Genomic DNA, 13402 nt, shown 5'->3' with positions numbered 1-13402 from the left:
CTACTCCTCATTCCCCTAGAGGCCTACTGCTTTCAGCATTAAAGGATATTTAAGCTATAGTTCTTTGTATTCTAGCAAAAGCAGTTAATACCTCAAACAATGCGATATGATAACTTAGGTGAAAATGCCACTAGTTTGTAACGATTAGCAGTTGTCCACAAGGCTAGAGTAAAACCAGGAGAGGCTCTGAATTCTAAAAAAGATTGTTATTCCTCTCCCCAATGTAATTAAAAAAAAAAAAAAGACACTAAACCATAATGTAAGTAAACCTAACTTAGGTAGGAAAGTTCTTTTTTTTTTTTTTTTTTTTTTTAAGTTTATTTATTTTGAGAGAGAGAGAGGGAGAGAGGGAGAGCACATGCAGAGGAGGAGCAGAGAGAGAGGGAGGGAGAGACAGAGAATCCCAAGCAGGCTCCACACTGCCAGCACAGAGCCCAACATGGGGCTCGAACCCACGAACTGTGAGATCATGACCTGAGCTGAGTCAGACTGTTTAACTGACTGAGGCACCCAGGCGTCCCTAACTTAGGTAGAAAGGTTCTTCATGTGGTAACTACTATAATTTTTAAAAATAAATAGCAAATGCTTTAAAATTTATTTTCCTCATTTCCTTTGCCTTTCTATTTGGAAAGACAAATTAGATGAAAATTAAAAAGAACTCTTCAGGGTGGGAGGGAGGGTAGGGTGGGTGATGGGTATTGAGGAGGGCACCTTTTGGGATGAGCACTGGGTGTTGTATGGAAACCAATTTGACAGTAAATTTCATATATTAAAAAATAAAAAAAATAAAAATTAAAAAAAAAAACTGAGAACAAACTGAGGGTTGATGGGGGGTGGGAGGGAGGGGCGGGTAGGTGATGGGTATTGAGGAGGGCACCTTTTGGGATGAGCACTGGGTGTTGTATGGAAACCAATTTGACAATAAATTTCATATTAAAATCAATCAATCAATAAAATTATATCAGATTTAAGACTAGAAATCTTTGCAGAAGTTTATATTTGAGTCACAATGTTTCAAATTATTATTTGTGACATACTGATTTTTACTCAATTGTGACATAAGTATTGTTTATTTTTATAGTCCACTCACTGTGCACACTAGAAATTTTAGAAACAGTTTAACAGAATTATAGGATGAGTATTAATTACTTGGTGTGCTTTCATTTCTTTTGCATTACTTGGTCACTTATAAGCAGTAGATCTTCTTAATTCAATAAAGGTTTATTCTTAGTAGTGTTTACTGTTTTAAAATAAAAAAAAAAGAACTCTTCATTTTGAATCTACTTATTTAGTTGTTGGTGATTCAAAGTGATGGGAAAGCAAGCTACTTGATGGATTCCTTGCAGAATTCCAGTTCTGGCTCCATCACTTACTAGCTAGAGGACTTTGGGTAAGGTGCTGAATATGTCTGTAAAATGGGAATAATGAAATATGCCTAACGGTTTGAAAGAATTAAATGAAACCATGTGTTGCTTTGTATATTTTCATAAGAGCCCAGAATATTATAGCTATTAATATTATTACTATATTTTCAGTGCTAGGTATATTTTAGCTATGAATAGTATTCTTTTGTTCCACTCCCACCATTCCTCAATATTCATTTAACACCTTTGAATTCCTACAGTGTGCCAGTCCCTGTGCTAAATCCTGAGCAAATAAAGATAGGGGCACCTGGGCGGCTCAGTCAATTGAGCTTCGGACTCTTGATTTTGGCTCAGGTCATGATCTCACACTTTGTGGGATCAAGCCCCCTATCGGGCCTGGGCTGGGTGTGGAAACTGCTTAAGATTCTCTTTCCCTCCACCACTTGTGGACTCTCTCTCTCAAAAAATAAATAATTATAGATGATAGATGATATATATAGATGATAAAGAGACGACAGCTCTGACACCATAGTTTGTAATCTAAAAGGTAAACAAGTTTATAAATAAGCAAATGCAACAAGGTGCCATAAATTCCTTGATTTACAAGAAAAAAGGGCTCAGGGCGCTTAGATGGCTGTCAGTTAAGCCTACTCTTGACTTCAGCTGAGGCCATGATTTCATGGTTCATGAGTTTAAGCCCCATATCAGGCTCTGCACTGACAGCACAGAGCCTGCTTGGGATTCTCTCTCCCTCTCTCTGGCCCTCTCCCCCACTCACACTCTTTCTCTCTCAAAATGAATAAATAAACTTAAAAAAAAAAAAAGCTACATAGCCTACAGTGGGGGAGCAAAAATTATGGTCAATTCTGAAGACTCAGAAATGTTTACAAAATTCATTAAAAAATGTCCATGACTTTTATTTTCATTTAACTCAAAAGCAACAGCTTTCATCCAGATGTGCAATGCATAGTACATGAAATTATGTTGTAGGGAATGTTGGCAAATACTTCTTGAAAGACCACATTGCCTGAGAATTCTTTTCTGAACCCTTAATAGATGACATTCAGATAAGAAAATAAGTTGGCCAACAGCTATAAGATACTACTGATTATATCTGTGCATTTTGATCTCAGACATTGAGTTAAGGTATAAACAAAGGATGTGTTTGGAAATCAACTGAAATGTGGTATGCATGCGTACATGCGGGCAAGGGTATTTGGGAACTAGTTCATTCTCTTAGCATTGAATACCTAATGAACTGATTTGACTTCCAGTCTCACACTGTCTACTCGCCATGCCAAAGCTAATCTGTGTCCTTTTCCACCTTCTCATTTCTCCAAATATTGATGGCTTCCTCCATTCCTAGAAACCAAATTCAAACTGGTTCACATGGCACTTCAACCTTTAGCAAGTTCCTACCTCTCGATCCTCAGCCCTCTGTACTATCTCATGCCCTTGTCTCTCAGCCCCCATGTACATGAATCCTTCCCAAAGATCTTCATCCCTTCTTTGGAGTATTACTGTATTTACCAATTCTATTATCTATTGCCATTTATTGCCAATTTGATTTTTTCTTATGCAACTTTTATCTGCTTATCTCCCAGCCAGAAGCACAAGTTCTTTAAAGAAATTCTTTATATGAGAGACTACATTTATCACAGTCCTGAACTCATATAACCAAACTAATGTACTAATGTACTCTTGGGTTAGTAGTTCCAGATGATCATGTAATAGTAAAACATTTAATAATCCATATTAGTAACTATGCTTACAAATAGCAAGTACCAAAAGAGGCAGGTTAACCTATAATTATATAACGTGTGAGCTTAATATTTGTAACAAAAACATTTCACAGCCACTGAATATTTCATGTTAGTGAGCCTTTGCAGTGTTAGCCCTTCAATTTCGGTTGCAATTTTTGCCCACGTTTTTTTTCCTTCCCCATTACCATCCTATAACCTGGTCTGTGCACTAGCAACACTTAAGTTAAGCTGCAATTTCCCTTGAAATACCTTAAGTCTACATAACCCAGCCTAGTATAGGAGGGGAGGCCACATGCACAAAATGATGAAGTAGGTATTAAAATTAGTTTATTTTTCTACTTGACATTTAATAAATGAGAAGAAACACAGTAGTCTGTCTCATAAAGAACATTTATAATACATAACAATCCATAAAGCCTCATGGTGAGGTAGGAACAGCTTTGGAAAACAACGCACAGTCATAAAACATACAAAAAGTCAGGTAAAATGTTGCAGCACTAAAGGACATTTGATCTGCATCTGCATTTAATGAGATGATACTTGCATTTAACTGTGCCACATCTGGCCCAAAGGACAGGCTATGGTTGACACAAAACGACACAACATGGAAGTTTCATGAAGAATCACAGAATACATCGATACGCTTCATTGTGCTGTTTCAAGGCAGAACCATAACAGGGCAATTTGTGTCTTTTTATATATAGCCACATAACAATTGTATGTTACATTCCCTTCAGCATCTTTTTGCCAAAGACACTGGACCACAAAATTTTTGGTTTAAAAGTTTAAAGTGAATGACATACAAAAGGCTCCTGTGCCGGTGAAAAGGACCGCTAAATATTCCAGAGCTTGTTAGTACGACAGAATAGCATTGCCACATAATATTGGTAGCGCTACATGAAAATAGTGCTATTACAATTCCCATTTCAGGTGGCCAAACACTGTATTTGACAGTTTTCCACTGAAAAAAACAACAAAAAACCCTCCACCTTCCCAAGAGTTTTAACACTGTTTTAGGACTTAACTGAAACTCTATTAAAATAAATATTTCCATATTGTAGAATTATTCTCCATATTTGTGTATGTGTGAACATCTTAAGACAGCAGGTAAATGACATTTATATCATTCAAACGGTATCTGCTTATAAACAGTGAAAATCTTCAACTCAATACCGGTTAGCCTACTAAACACTTCACACTAGGTTCCATAGGCCATTTCCCCCCAAACTTTCAAAAATTCAAAATTAACTGGGCATGTTAAACAAGATACAAACATGTTATAACCATAGTCTTCTACCTATTGAGATTTTTCAAGGTGCTCTTGATGGAAATTTTTCCTATTCAAATTACATACCTTAGTTATCCAGACATTGTTTTCTAAAACGCTAAAATTCATACACCAAAGCTTTTGTCCTTTTTTGACTTTTTTAAAAGGTCCTGGTCCATATTTTTACCATGCAGATGCCCTTCAAAAAAAACCTTTAAACAATCATAGAAGCTATAAGGTGACAGTGGAGAATGAAATCACTCTCATCACTAAGGCGGCATTTGGCTTGGAAAAATTTGCGTTGGTTTTAATTCAGGCACATGCAGCACCTCCTTTTCACAAAACCGAGACAACAGACAAGTTTCTAAACACATATTCTAAACACACTGATCTTGCTCAAATATAAAAGAGCCAGCAGGAGAGATGCACCTCCTAAAATTGATGCATTGCTATAAAAAGCATATTTAAATATTGGGTTTAAGTCTCCTAATAATTCAGGGTATTCCCCTCATTTTCTTTCAGGGAGGAATAAGCTATTTTGGAAAAGACACTTAAATCCCACAATATTTAAATATAAAAGCATTTTTAAAAAGATAATGCTAAAAATGGGTTAGAAAGTGCATTGTAAAGAAATAAATAATTCTCTGCTAAAACTCAAAAGGTGAGTCAGTGCCCACTGATTTTGCTATTATGACAAAGTCCTCTGAAAAAAAGAATTCTGTGGTACCACTTTGTTACATATAAGCTACTTAAAAATTATGCAAAGTGAAATAACTGAAATCTAAAGGCTTTTACCTCCAAAGCACTTTTGGGGAAAAAAAAAAAAAAAAGCCCTTGTTCCATGCCTGTACACCATTAAAACAAAAACAGAAACAAAAACTCAGTTAGCTGATGTCTTATACGTTGTACAACCTTTAAGAAAGACCCAATAGAGCATTTGTAAAGAAAACCCCGCTGAATGTATTTTACCAATTATCCTATTGTATGCATTGTTACCAAAATGTTTCTGTAACATAGAGTGTTTTAAGATCTTAATGAAACGTTTTGTAGTTTTAAGTGTTAAGTCAGGAATGTACATGATAACAGTACAGTTTCAAGCTTTCTTTCTCGTTTACCCAAATAAGGAGATTCCCAAATTTCATGTTTAAAAAACTGTTTTGCAAAATTCAAAGTAACTTCCAGTTTAGGAATTGAATTACACAATTATCAGATAAGAGTATTAAAAGATCAAGATGTATTGCAAATTGGCAGGTTATGGTTTTGGCCCATTATAGCAAATGTGAACTTACAAACGGTGTTCCTAAAATTACCTCATTCTCATTGGAAAAATCGGCTGTTCTTAAATAGGCCCATTGCCAGCAATAGGCTTATACTAGAAAAAAACACACCATCTACCACAAAAGATCCCTTTAAAAAGTTAACTGCCCAATGCCGATGCCTTCATCTTAAGACCCATTCAACAATGAATTATTTCAAATCCCAAAAGACAGCCACCCCAAAAGTAGTCAGCTATAAAAGTTACTGAAGTAGTCAGGATACCTTATTTCTAGAAAAATAGAGCTATACATGATAACCGACACTCCTATTCATCCTTTTGAGGACAAAACTCTAGTTTCTTCACAAAGCATAGCCCCTCTCTGTCAAGAAAAATATAACTTAACTAGCCTTAAATAATATTTGTGTATGGATTTGAAACCCACAGCAACAATGTCATAGCCAGGAACATCCTGTGTAGATACTGTGGCAATCTTACAAAATAGACCACTATTAGAAGATCCGAGATAGGTCAAGATTGGATGACCTACAGAATCTTAATGATTAATTTTGCCTTCGTTAACTTTGCTTTCTACGACTTTAGTATCCAAATTGTATTAACCCTTAGATTTCTTTTCTCTCCCCCCTAAGTCAGTGGCTCTGGGCAAAGCACAAGAACTGCTGGTTGTGCTCGAAAAAAGCTGTTTGGATCCATTCATGATTGGTCACCGTGAAACGACTAACGTTAAGTTTTTTGTAAATATCTACAACTGAAAAGATTACATGAATAAGCTTGTCATTTAACAGGTAATTATTAGGTTAGCTTTAACGGCCTTAAAAATACTTACTATATATATTTCGTAAGCCAACTTTCAGCTCAATGTTCTAATGAAAATCTTTCAAAGAAAGTGATGCTGGTGAACATGTCCACATTTTAGACTAACTTTGGTAAAAGAAGATAGGAGTTAAGATTCTCCGAATAATTTAGAAATGCAGTCTATTAACTTACCACAATCTATATATTTAATTTGGTGAACCTTCTTCCCTGCTCTTACTCTCATATGCCCTATCATATGTAAACTATAGTTCAACTTGTTAATTATTTCAATTGTTTATTAGAATAATACTCAGCAAGACAGAATCCAGGACAGTAACTGATCTTTAGTATCGTAAATACCCCATGTGAAGAAAAAGGGGAACCTTTCCTAATAATATCCATGAGTCATTCTTAAAAACATGCTGCCATTATGCTACGTAATGATCTCAGAGGGCAAATAAATATTACCCGAAACATCAAAGGAAACGAACCTGTTGATGATTTTCAAAGTTTAGTGATTCTAATTCTAATAAATAAAGTATAATACTGGGGGAAAAGAAAAGCAGAGAAATTCCAGTAACAATTTTAATTTATTTATCCCCCTAATTAATTTTTTACCATGGAAAAACTGGAAATCAAATGTCATTATGTTATATAAGGTTTATACTTACTTTAAACAAAAATGTAACATAGTGTTAAAACTGGCTTTCCAAAATTGTTACAGCATAGCTGTACTCTGCACTAATAATCACAAAGTTGTAATATAGAACTATGTTAAGCAGTCCCATTATGTTCTTACAAAAATAGAATTAAACTGTGTGACCAGACAAGGACTTCAATTACACTACTTGGCAAACTTAGAATTTCAATGGAGTCTTTTTCCTCTTGCAGTTTAAAGCAAAAGTCAAATACCACATCTTTCTCAAGACTCACAAAGATGATTCAGGTTGTTTGTTTGGCATTTTTTTAATCTCTATCACAACAGCAGGGATGCTTTCAGCTTTAGTCCTCTTGGGCTTCTTCTCTAGATTGTCGCTAAGTTCTAAACAGGAAATGCTAACTGTCGGGGCCTTTTCTGCATCCTTTCCAGAAGGGGCTTGTGGCCGGGTCCCACAACATTGCTTCAAAGCACACTGAGTTCTGCAGGCAAGTTCACATGGGACCACACTTGATTTAGAGCCTACACTAGCAAATTCAGGCTGGATGGTAGTAGCGTGAATTCCGTGATTATGAAAAACGTCCTTAATGATTTTGGCCACCTGCATGTATGATGCCGGGTCTTCACATTTTATGTGAGCAGTGGCAATGATTCTGCTTCCAGCCAGTTGCCAAACATGTAATTCATGAACTTCCTCAACTCCTTCAACACCTCGAAGTTCTTTTATCAAATTTTTGATATCAATTTGTTTAGGAACAGTTTGTAGAAGAATAAGAGCAGATTCCTTAAGTAACGGATAAGTTGTGTAAAGAAGTATACAAACCATTACAATGCAAAGAGTTGGATCTAAATATAGCACCCAGCAAGGACCAGCTTCATAAACTGTTGCATGAGTACTATTAATTATTTCTACAAATGCTTTGCAGGGGTCAGGGATACATGGATTCACACAAAACTCCCCTTTAGGACAACCCTTCCAAGAAAAGTAAAAGACCAAGGCATTTACTACTACAATCACTGAACCCAAAGCATCTCCAAAGACATGCAGGAAAACTCCACGCATGTTAAGTTGTCCAGCCTTATTATCATCTTCCAATTCCATATGGTCAGGTTCTCTGATAAGATTCCCATTCACTTGTACTTCCACTGCATCATTTCTGGACTTTTCTGGATCTACAAAGAAAGAAAACTGCTGTATCAAATACATTTAAAGTGTTTACACACACATCCTCATCTAACTCCATCTTAGTCAAGGAGGTGAACATTTTTCATAAAATATGATTTAAAAGTGTGCCTAGGGCAGTTTAATATAAACTGACATACTGGGAATGAGCCAGGGCAAAATGGCCAGGGCTAAATCAAGTTATTAAGAAGACACTACATTTCCCCATCCTCCTAACCACTCTCCTATCTGCCCGCCTCCCCCCAAAATTTCATCTTTCCTGTGGGGGTGGGAACATTCCACTATACTTTTTGGCATATACAAACAAACAGAAAATATAAAATTTAATGCGATCCCCCATAAATTAAATGCCACGGTGCCTGATCTGACACACAGCTCTAGTCACTCTTTGTCACTAAGGTGTAGTGGCTAACTTTTAAACTTTTATCATGAATGTAAACCATAGAGTATCTTGGTGGAGAGGGTTCAGAAACTAAAAAATCAACAACACAAACCCATCAACAATCATAAACTTCAGGAAAAGCCGCAATAAATGACCACTATCTAACCCTACTAGCTCTTAAACCAAATGTATCCATCTTTGAAAGGAATTACTGTATGCACACCAGAGCAGCTTAATTTTCTTTGCAATAACACCTGGGAGAGCATGGGTGAGGGGAAATTCAATCGTTTATTAAACCTTTTCAAACGTACTAGTTGAATGTCATTAACACGACACCCTGCATCTTGAAAACAGCAACAATTGTCTGTGTAGCATCATACTACCAAGCAAATAAATGTAAATGAAAAAAAAAAAAAATCGGAAGGAAATACACCAAATTGTCAATGTCTTTGAGCCTGGGTAGTTGGACTTGGGTTGATTTCCTTTTTCCATCGCCTTTCAACATTTTCCAAATTACCTTCAGGAGCAATAATGTTTAGAATGAAAAGCATACAGTAAAAAATAAGATTAATAAGTGGCCATCACTTTTATTTTAGGATGATTTTGAAAAGTCCTCAGTGAAATGTCAAACACGACCAGACAGGTCCTAAACCTAGGATTGTCAGGATTAGGCTTCGATTTTAGACAACTAACTGAAACACACACTGCTGTTCATAAAAGAAACCTCCAACCAGGGTTTGGAGCTCGGCAAAGTCCAAGGCTAGCTGGCTCTGAATATCGTACTGAGAAACTCGCTTAAAGGGCCTAAGAACTGCTCGGGCAGGGCAAGGTTTCAAGTAGCCACCGACCAAGGATGAACTAACTGGGGGTTCTCTCCGTTTCCCAAGAGGGCCAAGAAATTTAATCAGGAAGCGCTTTTGATCCTGTGAAAACCAAAAGCAGGCAGTCTCTTGTAAGGGCGGCCAAGTGCGGCTGTGGACTGCGGCGGGCTGACGGTCACCTCCTGACCCTTTTCCCACTCCCCAAACCACAGTCCCCACCGACACCCCAGCCGCGCCCCCGCCCCCACCCCGGCTCCCAGCACCCGGCTGAGAGGGGTCCTATTTCCTCGTGTGCCCCGCGGGTGTGGGACCCGGAGGGCGAGGGGAGGAGGCGGCGCGGCGCCGGCCGGCTCGGGCACCAGGGGGCGTGCGGGCCATCCCGCCCCGGGGCCAGCCTAGGGTCCCGGTTTCCCCTGACCCAACCACCTGCGGCGGCCACTCTCTCCTCTCACCTGGCCGGTCCAGTTTCAGCCCGTTGGAGCTGCTGCTATTGGACACTAGGGTGTTGGTCTCCTCCTGTTCGGGCCTCTGCTCGCCTGGGGTCACGCTGTTGTCGCTGCTCCCGGTGCGGTTGCTCTTGCCGCGGGCCCCCTTGGGGTGGCCGTGACCCCCGTGCGAGTGGCCGTGGCCGGAATCGTTGCCGAAGCCGCTGTGATGGTGGAAGAGGCAGAGCCCCATCACGTTGACCAGCAGCCCGGCCACGCCGACCCCGAGGACCACCAGCGGCTGCTGCATCTCGTGCGGCTCGATGAAGCGCTCGATGGCCTCCAGCAGGATGGCGAAGCAGAGGCCGGTCAGGAAGATGGCGTTCACGAGAGCCCCCATCACTTCGGCCCGGATCCAACCGAACGTGTTCTTCTGGGTGGCGTGGGTTCGCCGGGCGAAGCGCTCAGCCACCAGCGCCACCACCAGCGCCAGCACGTCCGACAGCATGTGGAAGGAGTCGGAGAGCATCGCCAGGGACGAGGTCACCCGGCTCACCACCACCTCCAGCACCATGAACATGAAGGTCAGCATCAGCATGCACAGCAGCCGGCCCCGGTTCCGACCCCAGCACCCCATGGCTGCGGCTCAGGGGCCCGCCGAGCGCGGCCCGGCGGCTACACTGGCGGTGGCGGCGAGTCGCCGGCGGCCGGCGACCGGCGACCGGGCGACCGAGGCGGGAGGGCCGCGCGGGTCTCTCGCCGCCCGACCGGGCCGCTGGGGAAACCGCTGACGGGCCTCCGCGGCCGGACGGGGGCGAGCCCGGGGGTCAAGCCGCCGAGCCCCCGCGCCTGCGGGCGTCCCCGGCGGGCCGGCGGCGCGCAGCTCCTCAGGCGTCCGTCCTCGGAGCCGGCGCGGAGGCCCGGCTCAGCCCCAGCAGTCCCCACACCCACAGAGGGGCGGCGGAGGCCGAGGCGGCGGCGGCGGCGGGGAGCTGGGGCTCCCGGAGCCCGGGGACGAAGAGCCGGAGCAGGAGCAGGAGCAGGCGGGCGGCGGGGGCGGGCGACGGGCAGCTCCGCGCTACGAAGGCTCCGAGCATCTGCAGGCTCTCCGCGCAGGTCTTTCCCTTGCTGGTCTCCTCCGCTGTGGCTCGGACCCGGGAGCCGACGCCTGAAGAGCTAAAAAGGCGGCGGCCACGGCAGCTGCACTCGGCCCGGTCTCCGGCGCCTTCTTCGCCCCCCCTCCTTTGCAGACGGTTTACAAAAAAACTTTGCTTTGCACTCGGAACCCCCGTTTTCACACGGACCCGAGCGTGACAAGGCCTCGACGCCCCGCCCACCAGGCCCGGCACGCTTCCCCATTGGCCAGGGCCCCCTCACGACAGCCTCCGCACCCCGCCCATCTGCGCTCGCTATTGGATGGAGGCCCGGAGGGGCGGGAAGGGGCGGTGTCGAGGCTCCAACAGATGGGGGCGGGGCCTTTCCCTCCGGGAGCCGGGCGTGGGCCGGGGGCCGCGGCCGGGTGCAGCGGCGGGCGTCGTGGGGGAGGGTTGGGGGCGCGGGCCGCGTGCAGCTGGGGGTGGGGGAGAGGGGGAGGGGCAGGGCAGGCGGGGTCCCCTAGCACCGCGGGGCCGCTCCTCCGGCCCTGCGGGTCCTCGCAGCACCCCTCACGCCTACTGGGGCCGGGCAGCAAACAGACTTTGATCCTCCGAGCTGAGTCCACGTGGTGAGGCAGGAGGGAAGGGAGGCTGGGGAGACAAGTTGACCTAAGTAAAGCCATTTTGGTATTTAGGCTGACCCTTAACCTAAAAGTCAGCAGGTCATAAAAAGTCACAAGATCCCACTCATGGAAGACCACAAGACCGGACTCCCTCTGGCAGTAAAAGTCATAGAGGCTGGACATTCTTAAAATTGCTCCCTGTGGGTAATTCCACAACCCTAAGACAACAGAGAAACTAACCGCTCGGTGTAAATGATAAACTTGAAGTTTAGGAATAAGCCCCTCCCGTACGTTAGCTGATTTTGAAAAACTTATAAAACCTTTCTTTAGAGGCGGAGGGGGGGGGGGGTCCTCTTCCTCACCTGGGAGGAGAGACGGCTGCTTTGTCCGGAGAGTAGCTCCCTTCTCACTTCTATGCTTGATACACCTTTGTCTCTTTCTCTAAATGGCTTGCCCTGTAATTTTGTCTCCGCAAAGCCAAGACCCCGCCTGGCGGGTGGCCTGAGACCCTCCCTCTGGGCTTCCACCGGCCTGCATCCAGGAGAAGAGACCAGAGACCGCGCCCGCTGTGTGACAGACTGCATCCAGGGAGGGGCCGAGAGGGGGAGCCCGTGGGTACGGGACTCCCGGGTTGGGGTGGGGTGGGGTGCGGGTCCTGTCAAAGAACCGGGATGAGGCCGCATCCGTAAAGGAGTGCTGCATGAACTTGGGACTCCTCAACACCGAGCTGAGGAGTTAGACCTTAGGAGCAGTCTCGCAAGCGGCAAGAACTGAGTCTTTGTAAATATATCAGTAAATATTTACACCTATCACCACCATCCCTAGGAGACCTTGTGTAAAGGCAGATATTTCTGTCACTGATTATCTAAGGACAGTTTAGGCTACAGACCTCAAGCAGGGGCAACCTGGGTTCTGGTGCTGGCTTTGTCACTAGCCAGCTGTGTGACTTTAGAAGAGTCCACTAATCTCTCTAGACCTGTTTCTTCAAACATAAAGGATTGGGCAAGAGGATCTCTTCAGATTCTTTCTGACTCTAAAATTCTAAGGCTCTATGATTGAACAAACATTTTATTTATGGACTACAAATAGCCAAACCCTGTGTTGGTTGCTATGGGGAAGGGGAGGGGCGGTTGAGAATAAGGAAGAATGCGCTTCGTCCGGTGGAGGTAAAATATAAACGTATAAAATGTTTAAATTACAATGAAATACTCAATAACTTGTACCAACATGAATTTAGAGTGCAAACATATGCACTGAGTGGAGATTAGTTCATCCGGAAATGAAGAGTTCCCGATCCTAAAGTAGAGGGGTGGCTGGAATCAGGTAACCTAAGCCGGACCCCTGAAAGGCCTCACCACAGCCCCTGAACAGGAGGAAGAACCCCCACTGTTTTGGACAAAACAAGACAAAGGCAAAGCTAGCCAGTGCCTCAGGATCTATACATAAGGCTAGTTTGGAGCCTTGTTATTTTGCATTAAAAAAATATATTTCTATTTTCCCCCCATTTGTATGTGGTGTGTTTCTCATTTCCCCATCCACACTACAGAGCTGGACCCTCATCTATTTCTGTTCTGCAGTAACAGAAAAGAATGGAGAAAAGTTTCCAAGACATTATAAAGGAAGAATTGATAGGATTTGATGATTAATTGGGAGGGTGAAAACTAAGGAGGAGAATTTAACAAAGGTAGTTCAAATGTTTTAACCTGACAGGGAAAATCCTGCGCTAAGCAGGTGAAGTTGGGAGGGAAGGG

The 13402-nt window shown here is 43.3% G+C and overlaps 1 protein-coding gene and 1 long non-coding RNA gene across 2 annotated transcripts; one reads left to right on the top strand and one right to left on the bottom strand.

The window, feature by feature from the left end:
- Window positions 1-3432: 3432 nt before the first annotated feature.
- Window positions 3433-11440, bottom strand: SLC30A1 (solute carrier family 30 member 1). The gene is made up of 2 exons (XM_042976155.1): window positions 9962-11440; window positions 3433-8296 (listed from the first exon to the last, which is right to left on the bottom strand). Exons 1-2 carry the CDS (start codon window positions 10569-10571, stop codon window positions 7395-7397), a joined length of 1512 nt encoding a protein of 503 aa, XP_042832089.1. The 5' UTR covers window positions 10572-11440; the 3' UTR covers window positions 3433-7394.
- Window positions 11441-11568: 128 nt separating this feature from the next.
- LOC122235865 lies at window positions 11569-13200 on the top strand. Its single transcript, XR_006213957.1, has 3 exons — window positions 11569-11657; window positions 12129-12266; window positions 12889-13200. It is a non-coding gene; the product is annotated as an uncharacterized LOC122235865 (long non-coding RNA).
- Window positions 13201-13402: the final 202 nt, after the last annotated feature.

The sequence above is a fragment of the Panthera tigris genome, chromosome F3, assembly GCF_018350195.1.
Source record: "Panthera tigris isolate Pti1 chromosome F3, P.tigris_Pti1_mat1.1, whole genome shotgun sequence".
Lineage (NCBI taxonomy): Eukaryota > Metazoa > Chordata > Mammalia > Carnivora > Felidae > Panthera > Panthera tigris.
The sequence above is the reverse complement of the archived record's forward strand: the minus strand, read 5'-3'. Positions and strand labels throughout refer to the sequence as shown.

Excerpts from the sequence above, each read along its gene's own strand:
- SLC30A1 (XM_042976155.1), bottom strand. The coding sequence starts at position 10,571 with ATGGGGTGCTGGGGTCGGAACCGGGGCCGGCTGCTGTGCATGCTGATG. Across the intron at positions 8,297-9,961 it reads GCTGAAACTGGACCGGCCAG|ATCCAGAAAAGTCCAGAAAT; the intron begins GTGAGAGGAGAG and ends CTTTCTTTGTAG.